This window comes from Vidua chalybeata, chromosome 33 (genome assembly GCF_026979565.1).
Source record: "Vidua chalybeata isolate OUT-0048 chromosome 33, bVidCha1 merged haplotype, whole genome shotgun sequence".
NCBI classification, from domain to species: domain Eukaryota; kingdom Metazoa; phylum Chordata; class Aves; order Passeriformes; family Viduidae; genus Vidua; species Vidua chalybeata.
The window spans coordinates 617825-638773 of record NC_071562.1 but is presented as its reverse complement, the minus strand read 5'-3'; the positions used below and the strand labels follow the sequence as shown (position 1 = coordinate 638773).

Sequence of the window (20949 nt, the reverse complement as noted above, 5' to 3'; positions counted from 1 at the left end):
TTTCCCGTGGTTTTATTGCCGGGGGTTGGGGTTTTTGGGGAGGTTTTGGAGGTGTTTTCGCCTCGCCGAGATGGCGGCGGGTGGGATTCAAAATGGCGGCCGCTGCAGGCCCCGCTTTATTTGTAACAGTTGAAGATTTTATTTTAAAGTTTCAACATTTTAAATTGTGAAATGTGCGTTTGCAGCAAACTGGTTGGGCTGAACCAGTTGGGTTTAGGATCAACCAGTTGAGTTTGGGACTGACCAGTTGAGACAAACCATTGAGTTTAGAACCAATCAGTTGAGTTTGGGATGAACCAGTTGAGTTTAGAACCAACCAGTTGGGTTTAGACTGAGCCAGTTGAGTGTGGGATGAACCAGTTGGCTTTAGAACCAACTGGTTTGGTTTAGGATGACCCAGTTGAGTTTAGAACCAACAAGTTGGGTTTAGGGTGACCCAGTTGAGTTTAGAACCAACAAGTTGGGTTTAGAACAAGCCACTTGAGTTTAGGATGGACCAGTTGAGTTTAGAACCAACCAGTTGAGTTTAGAACCAACCAGTTGGGTTTAGAATGAACCACTTGGTTTAGAATTAATCAGTTGGGTTTAGAATGTATCAGTTGAGTTTGGGATCAACCAGTTGAGTTTAGAACCAACCAGTTGAGTTCAGGATGACCCAGTTGGGATGCCCTGGTTGACTTTAGGCCAAACCAGTTGGGTTGAGGCAGTCGATCCCCCGTTAACGCCCCCGCCGTGACGCCCTCCCGTTGTTCCCGGCAGAGAAGCTCGACGTCCTGGCCGGCTCCTCCAAGCTCAAGGGATTCTCGTCGTCGGAGTCGGAATCCAGCAGCGAGTCGAGCTCTTCCGACAGCGACGAGTCGGACTCAGGTTAGCGCTTCCCGCCTTTCCCGACCTTTTCCGGACAAATAAACTCGATTTCATTCCTGCCTTCGCCGTCCATTCTTCTTTGGGGAAGCCTTTGGAATTTCCTGACCCCATTCCGTGATTTTTTTTTTTCCTGGTTTTTTTTTGTTTTGTTGTTTTTTTTTTTTTTTTGTTTTTTTTTTTTTTTTTGTAATAATCCTGGAGCGAGCGCCGTGGGAGGGTTGGCTTGGGTGGGGTTCGGTTTTGTTGGGGTTTTTTTTTTGGCTTTTTTTTGGGAAAATGGGAATTACGGTGGAGCCGTCGGGAACGTTGTGTGGAGATGGAGGGGTGGAAAAAAAGATAAAGGGAAAGGGATTTTATGGAAAAAATGGGATTTTGTGGAGAAAAAAGATGGAGGGAATGGGATTTTAGGATAAAAGTGGGATTTTATGGATAAAAAGATGGAAAGGGATTTTATAGAAAAAATCGGATTTTACGGAAAAAAAAGATGGAGGGAAAGGGATTTTATGGAGGAAAAAAAATGGAGCAGATGGGATTTTATGGAGAAAAGAATGGAGGGAATGGGATTTGATGGAGAAAATAAGATGGAGGGGAAGGGATTTTATTGAAAAATGGGATTTTGTGGATAAAAAGGCAGAAGGAATGGGATTTTATAGAGGAAAAAATGGAGCATATGGGATTTTTTGGATAAAATATTGAGGGAATGGGATTTTATAGAAAAAAAGAGGGATTTTATGGCTAAAAAGATGGAGGGGAAAGGATTTTATGGAATAAATGGGATTTTATGGATAAAAAGATTGGGGGAATGGGATTTTATGGATAAAGAGAGGGATTTTATGGATAAAAAGTTGGAAGGAAAGGGATTTTATGGAAAAAATGGGATTTTATGGAAGTAAAAAAAGGAGCAGATGGGATTTTGTGGATAAAAAGCGTGAGGAAATGGGATTTTCAAGAAAAAATTGGATTTTATGGAGAAAATAAGATGGGGGAAAAGGGATTTTATGGGAAAAATGAAATTCTACGAAGGAAAAATGGAGTGAGCAGGATGCTATGGATTTAAAAATTGGGAGAACAGGATTTTTACGGTTAAAAAACGGAGGGAATGGGATTCTACAGATTTAAAAATTGGGGAAAATGGGATTTTAGGGATAAATCCCTTTTTATTTTATGGCTCCAGGTGGATTTGAGATGTGGGATCTGGAGGAAAAATGGGATTTTGAGGGAATTTGGAATTCCAAGTCCCCGGCGTCGCTCCCTGCGCCTCCCTGGGGATAAAATCCCGATTTTTCCTGGGTATTATCCCAAATTTTCCTAATTCCCACCTTTCCTTGCACCCCGTGGATTTGAGATTTCTTCCCATCCCAAAATCTGAGGTTGAGCCGGGCTTAACTCCAGGAAATGGGAAGGGTTTGGTGACTCCAGTGCTGGAAAATCCCGTGGAAATATTCGGGATTGAATTCCAGAGCGGGTCAGGCATGGAGAGGGAGCAGAAATCCAAAAAAAATTCCCAAAAAAAAAGAGAAAAAATGCCCAAAAATCTCCCCCAGAGAAGAGCAAAAATCCCAAATAAGATGAAATAATCCCCAAAAAAAAAACAGGATTGAGCCGAATCTGGTGAAAATTTTCCAGAATAAATCCAGAATTAGGAATTTTTGAACATTTTCATGATTTTTTTTAGAACAACTTTAAAACCACCATAAATTTGGGGATTTTTGGATGAGGTTGTAAGGTCCTGTTGGAATTTTTTAAACCTGACTTAGAAATGGGAAAATCCAAGGAACTGGTGCTGAATTCTTCCCTGGAGTTATCCTTTAAATCCTATTTTTATCAGCTTTTTCCTGATTTTTGCCTGATTTTCCATCAAATCCACCAGAATTAACAGGATTGGGCTCATCCCAAATCCAGAGCCTTAATTTTTCCAAAAAAAAAATGATGGTTGGAAGCAGAAAAACCTGAAAAAGGCATTTTTTGGGCATAAATTTCACTCCAAACCACCGAATCCAGATGTTTTTTCCCAGAAAACTTCCATCTGCCCCAAATATTTCCCAGAAATTCGTTGATTTTTTTTTTTTGCTCCTTTTCCCAAGATTTCTCAGCCTTGGAAGCACCAATTCCTCACTCCGTCAAAAACCTGGAAAATCGGATCCGTTGGATGTTTTGAAATAATAAAAGCCATAAAAGGACTCCAAAAATTCTCTTTTTTCATGAATTTTACCTCAGGATGTGGGAATTTGGATCCGTCCGTCAGCGTTTCACTCTTTGGGTGGGAGTAAAATCAGGATTTCAGGGAAAATTTGGGAAAAATCCCAGAAATCCACGTGGCCGTGCCTGGATTTGACCTTTCTGCCCCAAAATCACCTGGAAGTGACTTTTCCATCAATCCCGGATTTTATCCCCGTGGATTCGGGGTTGAAGGTTCATCCATGGGTTGGATTGGGATCTCCAAATTCCAGGACGATCCTTCTGGGAACGCGATTCCGACTCAGATCCGACAGTCAGGGAGGAAGTTTGGGATCATCCTTGGGTTGAAATCCTTGGGATCTTCTTGTGGACCAGAAAATTCCAACTGGGACCCAAAATCTGTGCTGAAATTTGGGATCATCCTTGGGTTGGGATCTCCAAATTCCAGGATCATCCTACTGGACTAGAAAATTCCAGTTGCCGATGAAGGTTGGGATCATCTTTGGGATCTCCAAAATCCAGGGTGATCCCTCTGGGAACACGATTCCAACTGAGACCCAACAGCCGGTGATGAAAGTTGGGATCATCCTGGGTTGGGATGTCCAGGATCTCCAGGTGATCTCCATGGAACCTCGTGATTCCGACTGGGAGCCAAAATCGGTGATGGAGTTTGGGATCATCCTTGGGTTGAAATCCTTGGGATCTCCTTCTGGACCAGGAAATTCCAACTGGGATCCAAAGTCTGCGTGATGGAGTTTGGGGTCGTCCTTGGGTTGGGATCCCTGGAATCTTCTGGACCTCGCGATTCTGACTGGGACCCAATAGCTGGGAATGAAGGTTGGAATCATCCTTGGGATCTCCAAAATTCAGGATGATCCTTCTGGGAACGCGATTCCGACTGGGATCAAGCACCGGCAGAGGAATTGGGATCATCTTTGGGTTGAAATCCTTGGAATCTTCTTCTGGGAGCGTGATCCCACTGGGATCCAGCACTGGCGATGGAAGTTGGGATCATCCTTGGGTTGGGATCTCCAGAATCCAGGATGATCCTTCTGGACCTCACAATTCCAACTGGGACACAAAAAATGGGGGTGAAGGTTGAGGTCATCCGTGGGATCTCCAAAATCCAGGATGATCCTTCGGGAATGCGATTCCGACTGGGACCAACAACCAACGGTGGAATTTGGGATCGTCTTTGGGTTGAAATCCTTGGAATCTTTTGGCTGTTGTGATTCCGACTTGGATCAACAATTGGTGATGAAGGTTGGGATCTCCAAAATCCAGGATGATTCTTTTGGACCTCGCGATTCCTACTGGGACCCAACACCGGCGATGGAATTTGGGATCATCTTCGGGTTGAAATCCTTGGGATTTTCTTCTGGACCTCGCGATTCCAACTGGGACCCAAAATCGGCGATGGAATTTGGGATCACCCTTGGGTTGAAATCCTTGGAATCTCCTTCTGGGAACGCGATTCCAGCCAGGATCCAACGCCGGCGATGAATTTTGCCAAGGTTCTCCCTCTGGAGCAGCGACATTCCCGGGATACCTGGTCCTGTTGAATCCATGGATTTTCTTGGCCGTTGGATCTTTTTCTGACAATTTTCCCTCTTTTTTTTTTTTTTTTTTGGCGGCAAAATCCCCGAGCCCCAATCCCAGAAATCCCAGGGGAATTCCAATCAATCCCAGGGGAATTCCAGTCAGTCCCTGGGGAATTCCTGCCCCGTTCCTGATCCGTGCCGTCGGGTTCGTCCGGAGCCGTTCCCAAATTAATTTTGTTTCTTTTCCCATTTATTTTTGGCAGAAATGGCGCCGAAGTTGAAGAAAAAAGGGCACTCAGGGCGGGAGCAGAAAAAGGTAGGAATGGGATTGGGATTGGGATTGGATCCATGGATTGGGTTGGGTTGGGATCCATGGATTGAGTTGGGATTGGGATTGGATCCATTTGTTGGGTTGGGATCGAATCCATGGATTGGGGTTGGATTGGAGTTGGATCCGTGGATTTGGATTGGATCCATGGATTGGGATTGGGATGGGATCGGTCGTTTTGATGACACAGAACAACATTTTGGTGACCAAACCACATTGTGATGACCCAAGAGGTCGTTTCGATGACCAGAAAAGTCCCTTTGATGGCCCAGGAGTTCATTTTGAGGTCTAAAACTGTGTTTGGATGACCCAAGAGGTCATTTTGGTGACCCAAAAGCCATTTAGGTAACCCACAAAGGGCTTTGATGAGCCAGAAGGTAATTTCAGTGACCAAAAAAGTCTCTTTAATGACAGAGGAGGACAACTCAGTGACCAAAAAATCACTTTGATAGCCAAGTTAGGCATTTTGATGGCCAAAAAGCCATTTTTAGATGACCACAAGGACATTTTGGTGACTCGGGAGAACATTTTGACGCTCTAGGAGATGTTCTGATGACCAAAAAGGCCATGTAGATGACTGAGGAGATAATTTTGGTGTCCAGAACCACATTTTGATGACCCAGGAGGTCATTTTCATTGACCAAAAAAGTCACTTTGATGACCTGGGAGTTCATTTTGAGGTACATTTTGATGACCAGAACAACATTTTGTTGACCCAAGAGGTCATTTTGATGACACAGAAGAGCATTTTGGTGTCCAAACTCACATTTTTATGACCAAAAGACCATTTTGATGTCCAAACCCACATTTTGATGACCCAAGAGGTCAATTTGACGACCAAACCACCAGTTTTGGTGACCAATGAGAACATTTTGATGACCCCAGGAGCTCATTTCCATACCCAAACCCCCATTTTGACGTCCCACCAGAACATCTCCACCCTTTCTAACTCCTCCCTCTTCAACAGCACCACCACCACCACCACCAACCGGCGCCGGCACCGCCGCAACCCCCTCCGGCGCCGCCGCAGCCCGTCCCGCCGGCGCTGCAGCCGCCGCAGCCGCCGCCCGTCCCGCAGCCCGCGGCGCCCCTGAAGGCGTCGCCGCCGCCGCCCTTCGTCCCCGCCCAGGTGCCCGTCCTGGAGCACCCCTTGCCGGGGACCATGTTCGACACCATGGCCCATTTTGGCCAACCCATCCTGCACCTGCCCCAGCCCGAGCTGCCCCCGCCCCACCTGCCCCCGGCGCCCGAGCACAGCACCCCCCCCCACCTCAACCAGCACGTGGTGTCTCCTCCAGGTGAGCTGGGACACGGCCTGGCTGGGAGATGGGAGCTTCTCGGGTCTTGGTGTCCACCGTGGGCTTGTTGGGATGTCCCAAAATCCCAGAGGATGAGGATGGTGGTAGATGGGGGAAAGGGAGGTTCTTGAGTCTCGGTGTCCACCATGGGCTTGTTGGGATGTCCCAGAATCCCAGAGGATGGTGGTAGATGGGGGGAAAGGGAGGTTCTTGGGTCTTGGTGTCCACCATGGGCTTGTTGGGATGTCCCAGAATCCCAGAGGATGAGGATGGTGGTAGATGGGGGAACGGGAGGTTCTTGAGTCTCGGTGTCCACCATGGGCTTGTTGGGATGTCCCAAAATCCCAGAGGATGGTGGTAGATGGGGGAAAAGGGAGGTTCTTGGGTCTTGGTGTCCATCGTGGTCTTGTTGGGATGTCCCAAGAGGAAGAGGATGGTGGTGGGTGGGATTTGGGGTCTTCTGGAAGGGGGTGGATGGGGAAAAGGAGGTTCTTGGCACTTGGTGTCCACCTTGGGCTTGTTGGGGTGTCCCGAGAGGAAGAGGATGATGGTAGATAGGGGAGAGGGAGGTTCTTGGGTCTTGGGTCCACCGTGGGCTTATTGGGATGTCCCAGAATCCCAGAGGATGAGGATGGTGATAGATGGGAGAAAAGGGAGGTTCTTGAGTCTTGGTGTCCACCGTGGGCTTGTTGGGATGTCCCAAAATCCCAGAGGATGAGGATGGTGATAGATGGGAGAAGAGGGAGGTTCTTGGCACTTGGTGTCCACCATGGGCTTGTTGGGATGTCCCAAAAGGAAGAGGATGGTGGTGGGTGTGGGTTTTTTCATTCCTGATGTCCACCATGGTCTTGCTGGAATGTCCCAACATCTCAGAGGAAGAGGATGGTGGTTGGTGGGGTTGGTTCCTTCTGGAAGGTGATGGGGTGGGATTGGGAGGTGATGGACCATCCCATGGAAGTTCTCCTAGTTTCACCACCGTGTCCTTCCTGGGACATCCCAGAAGAAGACAGCACGGGGTGGGACTGGGGGTGACGGACCAGGCCCCGCCAGTTCTCCTGACCTCCCCACGTGTCCTTCCTCCGCAGCTTTGCACAACGCTCTGCCTCAGCAGCCCTCGAGGCCCAGCAACCGGGCGGCGGCGCTGCCCCCGAAGCCGCCGCGGCCGCCGGCCGTGTCCCCGGCGCTGCCGCCGCAGCCGCCGCCGCAGCCGCTGCTCCCGCAGCCGCCGCTGCCGCAGCCGCCGCAGGTGCTGCTGGAGGACGAGGAGCCGCCGGCGCCGCCGGTGCCGCCGCCAGTGCCGCCGCCGCCGCACCACAACCTCCCCCTGAGCACCAGCCAGATGCAGCTGTACCTGCAGCAGCTGCAGAAAGTGCAGCCGCAGACTCCGCTTCTCCCTTCAGTGAAGGTCCAGTCGCAGCCGGCGCCGCAGCCGCAGCCGCCGCCGCCTCCCCCGGCGCTGCCGCCGCCGCCGGCGCATCCCGCGGTGCAGCCGCTGCAGCCGCCTCCGCCGCCGCCGCGCCCGCTGCACCTGCAGCCCCTGCCCTTCCCGTCGCACCTGGCGCAGCCGCCGGCGCCGCCGCAGCAGCAGCAGGCGCAGCAGCCGCAGCCGGCGCCGCCGCAGCCGCAGCCGGCGCCGGCAAAACCGCAGCAGGTCATCCAGCACCACCCGTCACCGCGGCACCACAAAGCGGACCCCTACGGCACCGGTGAGCGGCGGCTGCCGGAGCCAGGACGGACACACGGACGGTGGAGGGATGGATGATGGATGATGGATGGATGATGGATGGATGGATGGATGGATGATGGATGATGGATGGATGATGGATGGATGGATGGATGGATGATGGATGATGGATGGATGGATGGATGGATGATGGATGGATGATGGATGGATGGATGATGGATGGATGGATGATGGATGGATGGATGGATGGATGGATGGATGATGGATGGATGGATGATGGATGGATGGATGATGGATGGATGGATGGATGATGGATGATGGATGGATGGATGGATGGATGGATGGATGGATGGATGATGGATGGATGGATGATGGATGGATGGATGATGGGTGATGGATGGATGGATGGGGGATGGATGGATGATGGATGGATGATGGATGGATGGATGGATGATGGATGATGGATGGATGGATGGATGATGGATGGATGGATGGATGATGGATGGATGATGGATGGATGGATGATGGATGGATGGATGATGGATGGATGGATAATGGATGATGGATGGATGGATGATGGATGGATAATGGATGGATGGATGATGGATGGATGGATGATGGATGATGGATGGATGGATGGATGGATGATGGATGGATGATGGATGATGGATGATGGATGGATGATGGATGGATGGATGATGGATGGATGATGGTTGGATGATGGATGGATGATGGATGGATGATGGATGATGGATGGATGATGGATGGGTGGATGATGGATGGATGATGGATGGATTGATGGATGATGGATGGATGGATGGATGATGGATGATGGATGATGGATGGATGGATGATGGTTGGATGAGGGATGGATGGATGATGGATGGATGGTTGGATGAGAGATGGATGGATGATGGATGGATGGATGATGGATGGATGGATGGATGATGATGGATGGATGATGGATGGATGGATGATGGATGATGGATGATGGATGGATGGATGGATGGATGATGGATGATGGATGGATGATGGATGATGGATGGATGATGGATGGATGATGGATGGATGGATGGATGGATGGATGGATGGATGATGGATGGATGATGGATGATGGATGATGGATGGATGATGGATGGGTGGATGATGGATGGATGATGGATGGATTGATGGATGATGGATGGATGGATGGATGATGGATGATGGATGATGGATGGATGGATGATGGTTGGATGAGGGATGGATGGATGATGGATGGATGGTTGGATGAGAGATGGATGGATGATGGATGGATGGATGATGGATGGATGGATGGATGGATGATGGATGGATGATGGATGGATGGATGATGGATGATGGATGGATGGATGGATGGATGATGGATGATGGATGGATGATGGATGATGGATGGATGGATGGATGGATGATGGATGGATGGATGATGGATGGATGATGGATGGATGATGGATGGATGGATGATGGATGATGGATGGATGGATGATGGTTGGATGAGGGATGGATGGATGATGGATGGATGGTTGGATGAGAGATGGATGGATGATGGATGGATGGATGATGGATGGATGGATGGATGGATGGATGGATGATGGATGATGGATGGATGATGGATGATGGATGGATGGATGGATGGATGATGGATGATGGATGGATGGATGATGGATGGATGATGGATGGATGATGGGTGGTGGATGATGGATGGATGATGGCTGGATGATGGATGGATGGATGATGGATGGATGATGGATGGATGATGGATGGATGGATGGATGATGGATGGATGGATGGATGGATGATGGATGGATGATGGATGGATGATGGGTGGTGGATGATGGATGGATGATGGCTGGATGATGGATGGATGGATGATGGATGGATGATGGATGGATGGATGATGGATGGATGGATAATGGATGATGGATGGATGGATGATGGATGGATAATGGATGGATGGATGATGGATGGATGGATGATGGATGGATGCATGATGGATGGATGATGGATGGATGGTTGGGTGGATGGATGGATGGATGGATGGATGATGGATGGATGATGGATGATGGATGGATGGATGGATGATGGATGGATGGATGGATGATGGATGGATGGATGATGGATGGATGGATGGATGGATGGATGTTGGATGATGGATGGATGATGGATGGATGGATGGATGGATGGATGATGGATGGATGGATGTTGGATGATGGATGGATGATGGATGGATGGATGGATGGATGTTGGATGATGGATGGATGATGGATGGATGGATGGATGATGGTTGGATGATGGATGGATGATGGATGGATGGATGGATGGATGATGGATGGATGGATGATGGATGGATGATGGATGGATGATGGATGGATGGATGGATGGATGATGGATGGATGGATGATGGATGATGGATGATGGATGGATGATGGATGGATGGATGGATGGATGATGGATGGATGGATGGATGGATGGATGATGGATGATGGATGGATGGATGATGGATGGATGGATGATGGATGGATGATGGATGGATGGATGATGGATGGATGACGGATGGATGATGGATGATGGATGGGTGTGGATGGATGGATGATGGATGGATGATGGATGGATGGATGATGGATGGATGATGGATGATGGATGGATGATGGATGGATGATGGATGGATGGATGGATGGATGATGGATGGATGATGGATGGATGATGGATGGATGATGGATGATGGATGGATGATGGATGGATGATGGATGGATGTATCGATGGGTGTGGATGGATGGATGATGGATGGATGATGGATGGATGATGGATGGATGGATGGATGGATGGATGATGGATGGATGATGGATGGATGGATGATGGATGGATGACGGATGGATCATGGATTGATGGATGATGCATGGTTGGATGGATGGATGGATGATGGATGGATGATGGATGATGGATGGATGGATGATGGTTGGATGAGGGATGGATGGATGATGGATGGATGGTTAGATGAGGGGTGGATGGATGATGGATGATGGATGGATGGATGGATGATGGATGGATGGATGGATGTTGGATGATGGATGGATGATGGATGGATGGATGGATGTTGGTGGATGATGGATGGATGATGGATGGATGGATGGATGATGGATGGATGATGGTTGGATGATGGATGGATGATGGATGGATGGATGATGGATGGATGGATGTTGGATGATGGATGGATGATGGATGGATGGATGGATGATGGATGGATGATGGTTGGATGATGGATGGATGATGGATGAATGGATGATGGATGGATGGATGATGGATGGATGGATGATGGATGATGGATGGATGGATGGATGGATGATGGATGGATGATGGATGATGGATGGATGATGGATGGATGGATGGATGGATGATGGATGATGGATGGATGGATGGATGATGGATGGATGATGGATGGATGATGGATGATGGATGGATGATGGATGGATGGATGGATGATGGATGGATGATGGATGGATGATGGTTGGATGATGGATGGATGATGGATGGATGGATGATGGATGGATGGATGGATGGATGATGGATGATGGATGGATGGATGGATGATGGATGGATGATGGATGATGGATGGATGATGGATGGATGGATGATGGATGGATGATGGTTGGATGATGGATGGATGATGGATGGATGGATGATGGATGGATGGATGATGGATGATGGATGATGGATGGATGGATGGATGATGGATGATGGATGATGGATGGATGATGGATGGATGGATGATGGAGGATGGATGGATGGATGATGGATGGATGGATGGATGGATGGATGGATGGTGGATGATGGATGGATGATGGATGGATGATGGATGGATCGATGGATGATGGATGGATGGATGATGGATGGATGATGGATGGATGGATGATGGATGGATGATGGATGGATGTTGGATGGATGATGGATGATGGATGGATGGGTGTGGATGGATGGATGATGGATGGATGATGGATGGATGGATGGATGATGGATGGATGGATGATGGATGGATGATGGATGGATGGATGATGGATGGATGGATGATGGATGGATGATGGATGGATGGATGATGGATGGATGGATGGATGATGGATGATGGATGGATGATGGATGGATGGATGATGGATGGATGATGGATGGATGGATGGATGATGGATGATGGATGGATGATGGATGGATGGATGATGGATGGATGATGGATGGATGGATGATGGATGGATGGATGACAGATGGATGATGGATGCATGATGGTGGATGATGTGATGGATGGATGATGTCGAGCGGTGGGATGGGATCACCCGGCTGGGGATTGGCACATCAGGGGTCTTTGGGAGTTTGACGGTGTTTAGGATCTCCACATGTTGAGGATCTCCAGGTGTTGGGGGATCTCCAGGAGTTGAGGGTCTTCCGTAACTGAGGATCTCTGGGATTTCGACATCTTGAGCAGTAGAGAATCTCAGGGATCCTCCGTTTTTTCTGATCTTCAGTTTTTTAGCATCTTAAGATGTTGAAGATGTCGAAGATCCTCCAGTGTTTGGAGGTCTTGACTTACTGAGGATCTCAAGGATCTCCTGGTGTTGAGGGTCTTGAGTTCTTGAGGATTTGAAAGAACTCTGGATCCTTGAGGGTCTCCAGTTTTTGAGTGTCTTGGGTTCTTGAAGTTCTCCAGGTTTTGAGTTTGGAGTTCTTGAGGATCTCAAGGATCTCCAGTTCCAAAGGACCTTGAGGGTCTCAGATTGTTGAGGATGTCAAAGATCTCCAGGTTTTGAGGATCTTAAGATGTTGTACATCTCAAGAGTGTCCCAGGGCTGGGACAGGGACGTCGCAGGGTTGTTTGAGAACATCCTGATGTCCCTCAAGGATGTTCTGGGGCTCTTTGAGGCCGTTCCGGAGTCCCCTGGGGCCATCCTGGTGTCCTTTGAGAACACCTTGATGTCCTTCAAGGACATCTTGAGGTTCTTTGAGGAAAGCCCGATTGTCCTTCCAGGACATTTTGGGGTTTTTTGATGACATCCCAGGATCCTTCAGGGACATCCTGGGCCATCTCCATGTCCCAAGGGATGTCCAAGAATCCCTTGGGAACATCCTGGTGTCCTTTGAGGAAACTCCAGTGTCCTCAAGGACATCTTGGGGCCACACTGGTGTCCTTTGAAGATATCCTGATGTCCCTCAAGAACATCTTGAGGTTCTTTGAGGAATCCCTGATGTCCCTCAAGGACAATTTGGGATTCTTCGAGGCCATCCTGGAGTTCTTCAAGAACATCTTAATGTTCCTCAATGACATCTTGAGGTTCTTTGAGGAAACCCCAAAGTCCCTCAAGAACATTTTGGGGTTCTTTGAGGAAACCCCGATGTTCCTCAAGTACATTTTGGGGTTCTTTGAAGAAACCCCGATGTTCCTCAAGTACATTTTGGGGTTCTTTGAAGAAACCCCGATGTTCCTCAAGAACATTTTGGGGTTCTTTGAAGAAACCCCGATGTTCCTCAAGGACATCTTGAGGTTCTTTGAGGAAACCCTGATGTGCCACAAGGGCATTTTGAGGTTCTTTGATGAAACCCCAACGTCCCTCAAGAACATTTTGGGGTTCTTTGAGGAAACCCGGATGTTCCTCAAGGATATTTTGGGGTTCTTCGAGGAAACTCCGATGTTCCTCAAGGACACTTTGGGGTTCTTTGGGGCCATCCTGGGATTTCTGGGGGACGCGCCGGGGCCGGTGGCGGTGGCGGTGGCGCGGTGACGGTGACGATGCTGACTGACCGGTGCCCACCTGTTGCAGGTCACCTGCGGGAAGCCCCTTCCCCTCTCATGATGCCTTCCCCACAGATGCCGCCTTTCCAGGGCCTCGTGCCTCAGTCGCCCCCTCAGCAAAACATCCAGCCAAAAAAACAGGTGAAAGAACGGGATTTGGGATTTGGGGTTTGGGGTCAGGTGAAAGAATGGGATTTGGGATTTGGGGTTTGGGGTCAGGTGAAAAAATGGGATTTGGGGATCCACAGGAATTGTGAGCAGGATCAGGGTCAGGATTGGGGTTGGGATTTTGGGGCCCATCCTGATTCCTCATTTCCACAGGAACTGTGAGAAGTGTCGGGATCAGGATTAGGATTGGGGTCGGGATTTTGGGATGGATCCTGATCCCAGATTTCTGCAGGAATTGCGAGCAGTTTCAGGATGAGGATTGGGGTCAGGATTCAGGATTGGGGTCGGGATTTTGGGGCTCAGTCTGATCCCGAATTTCCATGGCAGGAATTACGAGCAGTGTCGGGGTCAGGCTCAGGATTGGGGTCAGGATTTTGGGGCCGATCCTGATCCCGAATTTCCGTGGCAGGAATTGCGAGCGGGATTGGGATCAGGATTGGCATTGGGGTCGGGATTTTGGGATGGATCCTGATCCCAGATTTCCGCAGGAACTGCGAGTGGTGTCAGGATCAGGATTGGGGTCGGGATCAGGATCAGGGTTGGGGTCAGGATTTTGGGGCCAATCCTGATCCCAGATTTCCGTATGAATTGCGAGCGGTGTCGGGATCAGGATTGGTGTTGGGGTTGGGATTTTGGGGCTCAATCTGATCCCGAATTTCCGTGGCAGGAACTGCGAGCGGGGTCGGGATCAGGATTGGGATCAGGATCAGGATTGGGATCGGGATCAGGTCTGGGGTTGGAGTTGGGATTTTGAGGCCGATCATGATCCCGCGTTTCGGCAGGAACTGCGAGCGGAGCGGTGTCAGGATCAGGATTGGCGTTGGGGTTGGGATTTTGGGGCCGATCCTGATCCCGAATTTCCACAGGAACTGCAAGCGGTGTTGGGATCAGGATTGGGGTCAGGCTCAGGATTGGGATCAGGATTGGGGTTGGAATTGGGATTTTGGGATGGATCCTGATCCCGAATTTCCGCAGGAATTGCGAGTGGCCTCGTTATCAGGATTGGGGTTGGGATTTTGGGATGGATCCTGATCCCGAATTTCCATGGCAGGAATTGCGAGCGGCCTCGTTACCAGGATTGGGGTTGGGATTTTGGGATGGATCCTGATCCCAGATTTCCTCAGGAATTGCGAGCGGTGCCTCAGGATGAAGACTGGGGTCAAAATCAGGATTGGGGTTGGGATTTTGGGATGGATCCTGATCCCAGATTTCCATGGCAGGAATTGCGAGCGGCCTCGTTATCAGGATTGGGGTTGGGATTTTGGGATGGATCCTGATCCCAGATTTCCATGGCAGGAATTGCGAGCGGCCTCGTTATCAGGATTGGGGTTGGGATTTTGGGATGGATCCTGATCCCAGATTTCCATGGCAGGAATTGCGAGCGGCCTCGTTATCAGGATTGGGGTTGGGATTTTGGGATGGATCCTGATCCCAGATTTCCATGGCAGGAATTGCGAGCGGCCTCGGTGGTGCAGTCGCAGCCGCTGGGGGGGGGGAAGGAGGAGAAGCTGCACTCGCCCGTGATCCGCACCGAGACCTTCAGCCCCCCCCTGCGCCAGGAGCCCCCCAAGGGCCACCCCGAGGGCATCAAAGCGGCCCCGCACCTCCCCCAGCGTGAGTGCGGCACCCCGAAACTCCCCGGGCCTGGGAGACCCCAAAAAAAACAAAAAAAAAACCATAAAAATCCCATAAAACGTCATGGGGAGAGAGGAAAACCCAAAGAAAATCTCTTAGAATCTCATAGGGAGGGAAAAAAACTTAAAGAATCCCATAAGGTTTTGTAGGGAGGGGAAAAAAACCCCAAAAAAATCCCATAAAGTTTTGTAGGGAGGGAAAAAAAACCCCAAAAAAATCCCATGAAGTTTTTTAGGGAGGGAAAAAACCCCAAAAAAATCCCATGAAGTTTTGTAGGGAGGGGAAAAAAAAACCCAAAAAAATCCCATGAAGTTTTGTAGGGAGGGGAAAAAAAAAACCCAAAAAAATCCCATGAAGTTTTGTAGGGAGGGGAAAAAAAAAAACCCAAAAAAATCCCATGAAGTTTTGTAGGGAGGGAAGAAAAAAACCAAAAAAATCCCATGAAATTTTGTAGGGAGGGGAAAAAAAAACCCCAAAAAATCCCATAAAGTTTTGTAGGGAGGGAAGGAAAAAACCAAAAAAATCCCATGAAATTTCATAGGGTGGAAAAAAACGGAAAAAAAAAATCCCATGAAATTTCATAGGGAGGGAAAAAAAAAAAAACAAAAATCCCATAAAGCTTCAGAGGGAGGGGAAAAAAACCCAAAAAACCCCCAAAATATCCCTTAAATTTTCATAGGGAAGGGGGAAAAAATAAAAAAAAAAATCACTGAAAATTTCATAGGGAGGAAAAAACCTCAAAAAATCCCATAAAATTTCATAGGGAGGAAAAAACACCAAAAAAATCCCATAGAATTTGATGGGAGGAGGAAAATCCAAATTTTGGGTTCAAAATCCCAAAAATTCCCTATTTTGGAGTCAGAAATCCTCCTAATTGTGGATTTTGGGGTCTGAAACGCCCAAAATTTCAATTTTCAGAGTTAAATCCCCAGAATTCCCAATTTTGGGGCAGTAAATTTCTAGAATTCCCAATTTTTGGGTTCAAAGTCTCTGTAATTCCCAATTTTAGGGTCAGAATCCCCAATTTTGGGGCCATAAGTTCCTAGAGTTCCCAATTTTTGGGGTCAGAATTCCCAATTTTTGGATTCAAACCCACCCAGAATTCCCAATTTTTGGGTTCAGAATTCCCCATTTTTGGGTTCAGAATTCCCAATTTTTGGGTTCAGAATTCCCAATTTAGGGGTCGGAATTCCCAATTTTTGGGTTCGAAGTCCCCAGAATTCCCAGTCTTGGTGTCTAAAACTCCCGGAATTCCCAAGTTTTGGGTTGGAATTCCCAATTTTGGGATGAGAACCACCCCCCCCCCCCCCCCAATCCCAAATTTTGGGGTTGCGGTGCCGGAGCTGAAGGCCCTGGAGGGGGCAGGACCCCAACCCAATCTTGTGGCCATAAATCCCCAGAATTCCCAATTTTTGGGGTTCTAAATCCCCAGAATTCCCAATTTTGGGGTTGGAATTGCCAATTTTGGGTTCCAAATCTCCAGAATTCCCTATTTTTGTGTTCAGAATTCCCAATTTTTGGGTTCAGAATTGCCAAATTTTAGGTTCAGAATTCCCAGAATTCCCAATTTTGGGGTCCGAATCCCCAAATTTTGGGTTCCAAATCTCCAGAATTCCCAATTTTTGGGTCGGAATTCCCATTTTTTGGGATGGGTCCCCCCTGATCCCAGATTTTGGGCTTGCAGGGCCGGAGCTGAAGCCCCTGGAGGGGGCGGGACCCCGACCCAATTTTGGGTTCAGAATTCCCAGATTTTGGGGTTCAGCTCTCCAGAATTCCCTAGTTTTGGGTTCAGAATGCCCAAATTTTGGGTTCAAAGTTCCCAGAATTCCCAGTTTTGGGTTCAGAATTCCCAATTTTTGGGTTCCAAACCCCCAGAATTCCCAATTTTTGGTTCAGAATTCCCAATTTTGGGTTCAGAATTCCCAATTTTTGGGTTCCAAACCCCCGTAATTCCCGATTTTTGGGTTCAGAATTCCCAATTTTGGGGCCATAAACCCCCAGAATTCCCAATTTTTGGTTCAGAATTCCCAATTTTGGGTTCAGAATTCCCGATTTTTGGGATGGGACCCCCCTGATCCCGGATTTTGGGCTTGCAGGGCCGGAGCTGAAGCCCCTGGAGGGGGCGGGACCCCGGCCCGTGATCCGCCCCCCGGAGCAAGCCCCGCCCCCCCCGGACAAGGAGCGGCAGAAGGCGGAGCCCAAAACGCCCGTGGCCCCAAAAAAGGTAAAAAAGCCCAAAAATGGTAAAAAGACACAAAAAAGGTTTAAAAAAAACCAAGAAAGGTAAAAATACCCAAAAAAAGGTAAAAAAAAAATACGCAAAAAAGGTAAAACGCTCCAAAAAAGGTAAAAAGGACCAAAAAAGGTGAAAAAGACCAAAAAAAGGTAAAAAAGCCCAAAATTCCCGAGGGACCTCCCAGAAGGGTCACCTTGGACACCTGGGAGTGGGGGGGGTTGGGATTTTGGGCACTCCTGCCCCAAAAATGGGGTTTGGGGTCTCCGGAAGGGCTGGAGGAGCTCCAGGGTTGGGTTTTGGAGAAGCTCCTGAGGTGCCACCAGGTTCAGGGAGGGTTTGGAGGTCCCAGGGAACCTGGAGGAGCTCCAGAACTGGATCTGGGAGCTTCCAGAGGTCCTTCCGTGAGGTCCCACCAGGTTCAGGGTGGGGTGGGATCCAGTGGGACCTGGAGAGCTCCAGGGTTGGGTCTGGGAGAACCCCCTGAGATCCCACCAGGCTGAGGGACTCCAGGTTTGGATCTCAGAGAACCCCCTGAGATCCCACCAGGCTGAGGGACCTGAGGAACTCCAGGTTTGGATCTCAGAGAACCCCCTGAGATCCCACCAGGCTGAGGGAATTCCAGGTTTGGATCTCAGAGAACCCCCTGAGATCCCACCAGGCTGAGGGAATTCCAGGTTTGGATCTCAGAGAACCCCCTGAGATCCCACCAGGCTGAGGAACTCCAGGGTTGGGTCTGAGAGAACCTCCTGAGATCCCACCAGGCTGAGGAACTCCAGGGTTGGGTCTGGGAGAACCTCCTGAGATCCCACCAGGCTGAGGAACTCCAGGTTTGGATCTCAGAGAACCCCCTGAGATCCCACCAGGCTGAGGAACTCCAGGGTTGGGTCTGAGAGAACCTCCTGAGATCCCACCAGGCTGAGGAACTCCAGGGTTGGGTCTGAGAGAACCTCCTGAGATCCCACCAGGCTGAGGGACCTGAGGAACTCCAGGGTTGGGTCTGGGAGAACCTCCTGAGATCCCACCAGGCTGAGGGACCTGAGGAACTCCAGGGTTGGGTCTGGGAGAATCCCCTGAGATCCCACCAGGCTGAGGGATCTCCAGGACTGGCTCCAGTTCCTCAGGATGAAGCCATTGGAGGATCCCATGGAGGCCACCACGGCTCTGGTGGATCCCAGACCCTGCGGTGACCCCGCGGTGACCCCACGGTGACCCCGTGTCTCTCCGGCAGGACCTGAAGATCAAGAACATGGGCTCGTGGGCGTCGCTGGTGCAGAAGCACCCGGCGGCGCCGGCGGCGGCGGCCAAGTCGTCGAGCGACTCCTTCGAGCAGTTCAAGCGCGCGGCGCGCGAGAAGGAGGAGCGCGAGAAGGCCCTCAAGGCCCAGGCCGAGCAGGTGGAGCGCGAGAAGGAGCGGCTCAGGAGGGAGCAGGAGAGGATGAGGTGAGGACACGGCCCCGGCCACCGCGGCCACCGGCACGGGCGGCTGCAGGAACATCACCAGAGACACCAGCAGAGACACCAGAGACACACCAGAGACACCACAAACACCAGCAGAGACATCACAAACACCACCAGTAACACCACCAACACCACCAGAGACACCAGAGACACCACAAACACCACCAGAGACACCAGAGACACCACAAACACCACCAGAGACACCACCAGAGACACCAGAGACACCACCAGAGACACCACCAACACCAGCAGAGACACCAGAGACAGCACAAACACCACCAGAGACACCAGAGACACCACAAACACGAGCAGAGACACCAGAGACACCAGAGACACCACCAGAGACACCAGAGACACCACCAGAGACACCACAAACACCAGCAGAGACATCACAAACACCAGCAGAGACACCACAAACACCAGCAGAGACACCAGAGACACCAGCAGAGACACCACAAACACCAGCAGAGACACCACAAACACCAGCAGAGACATCACAAACACCACCAGAGACACCAGAGACACCAGCAGAGACACCACAAACACCACCAGAGACACCACAAACACCACCAGAGACACCAGCAGAGACACCACCAGAGACACCACAAACACCAGCAGAGACACCACCAGAGACATCACAGACACCACCAGAGACACCACAAACACCAGCAGAGACATCACAAACACCACCAGAGACACCACAAACACCACCAGAGACACCACAAACACCACCAGAGACACCACAAACACCAGCAGAGACACCAGAGACACCAGCAGAGACACCAGCAGAGACACCAGAGACACCAGCAGAGACACCACAAACACCAGCAGAGACATCACAAACACCACCAGAGACACCAGAGACACCAGCAGAGACACGAGAGACACCAGCAGAGACATCACAAACACCAGCAGAGACACCAGAGACACCACAAACACCACCAGAGACACCACCAGGAGCATCAGGAACATCACAAACACCACCAGGAACACAACCAACACCACCAGAGACAGCACAGACACCAGCAGAGACACCACAGACACCACCAGAGACAGCACAAACACCACCAGAGACAGCACAAACACCACCAGAGACAGCACAAACACCAGCAGAGACACCACAAACACCACCAGAGACCACCAGAGACAGCACAAACACCACCAGAGACACCAGAGACACCACAAACACGAGCAGAGACACCAGAGACACCAGCAGAGACACCACAGACACCACAAACACCACCAGAGACACCACCAGAGACAGCACAAACACCACCAGAGACCACAAACACCACCAGAGACCACAAACACCAGCAGGAACACCACCAACACCACCAAGACCACCAGAGACAGCACAAACTCTGCTGGGCACTCCTGGTCACTCCATGACCCCATTCCCGCATTTCCTCACTTGTGTCCTGTTCCTGGTCACTCAGTGGTCACTCAGTGGTCACTCATGGTCACTGTGGTCACTCAATGGTCACTCCTGGTCACTCTGCAGGAGCCGGGAGGACGAGGACGCCCTGGAGCAGGGGCAGGGTTGCACGAGGAGGTTCTAGAGCAGTGCAGGGTTCCTGGTCACTCAGTGGTCACTCAGTGGTCACTGTGGTCATTCAGTGGTCATTCAGTGGTCACTGTGGTCACTGTGCAGGAGCCGGGAGGACGAGGACGCCCTGGAGCAGGCGCGGCGGGTGCACGAGGAGGTTCTAGAGCAGTGCAGGGTTACTGGTCACTCAGTGGTCACTCAGTGGTCACTGTGGTCATTCAGTGG

The 20949-nt window shown here is 50.1% G+C and overlaps 1 protein-coding gene across 5 annotated transcripts in view; it reads left to right on the top strand.

Moving 5' to 3' along the window:
* The window catches only part of BRD4 (bromodomain containing 4), a 56612-nt gene that overhangs the window by 33899 nt on the left and 1764 nt on the right, over window positions 1-20949 (top strand). Inside the window, exons 13-21 of one of the 5 annotated variants that reach the window (XM_053968270.1) lie at window positions 760-867; window positions 4850-4902; window positions 5882-6212; window positions 7298-7918; window positions 13710-13822; window positions 15298-15463; window positions 17581-17708; window positions 18949-19160; window positions 20680-20771. In XM_053968270.1, the coding sequence (XP_053824245.1) occupies window positions 760-867; window positions 4850-4902; window positions 5882-6212; window positions 7298-7918; window positions 13710-13822; window positions 15298-15463; window positions 17581-17708; window positions 18949-19160; window positions 20680-20737 (1790 nt within the window). In that variant the 3' untranslated portion in view covers window positions 20738-20771. The other 4 variants (XM_053968269.1, XM_053968272.1, XM_053968271.1 and 1 more) reach the window with 4 other exon arrangements.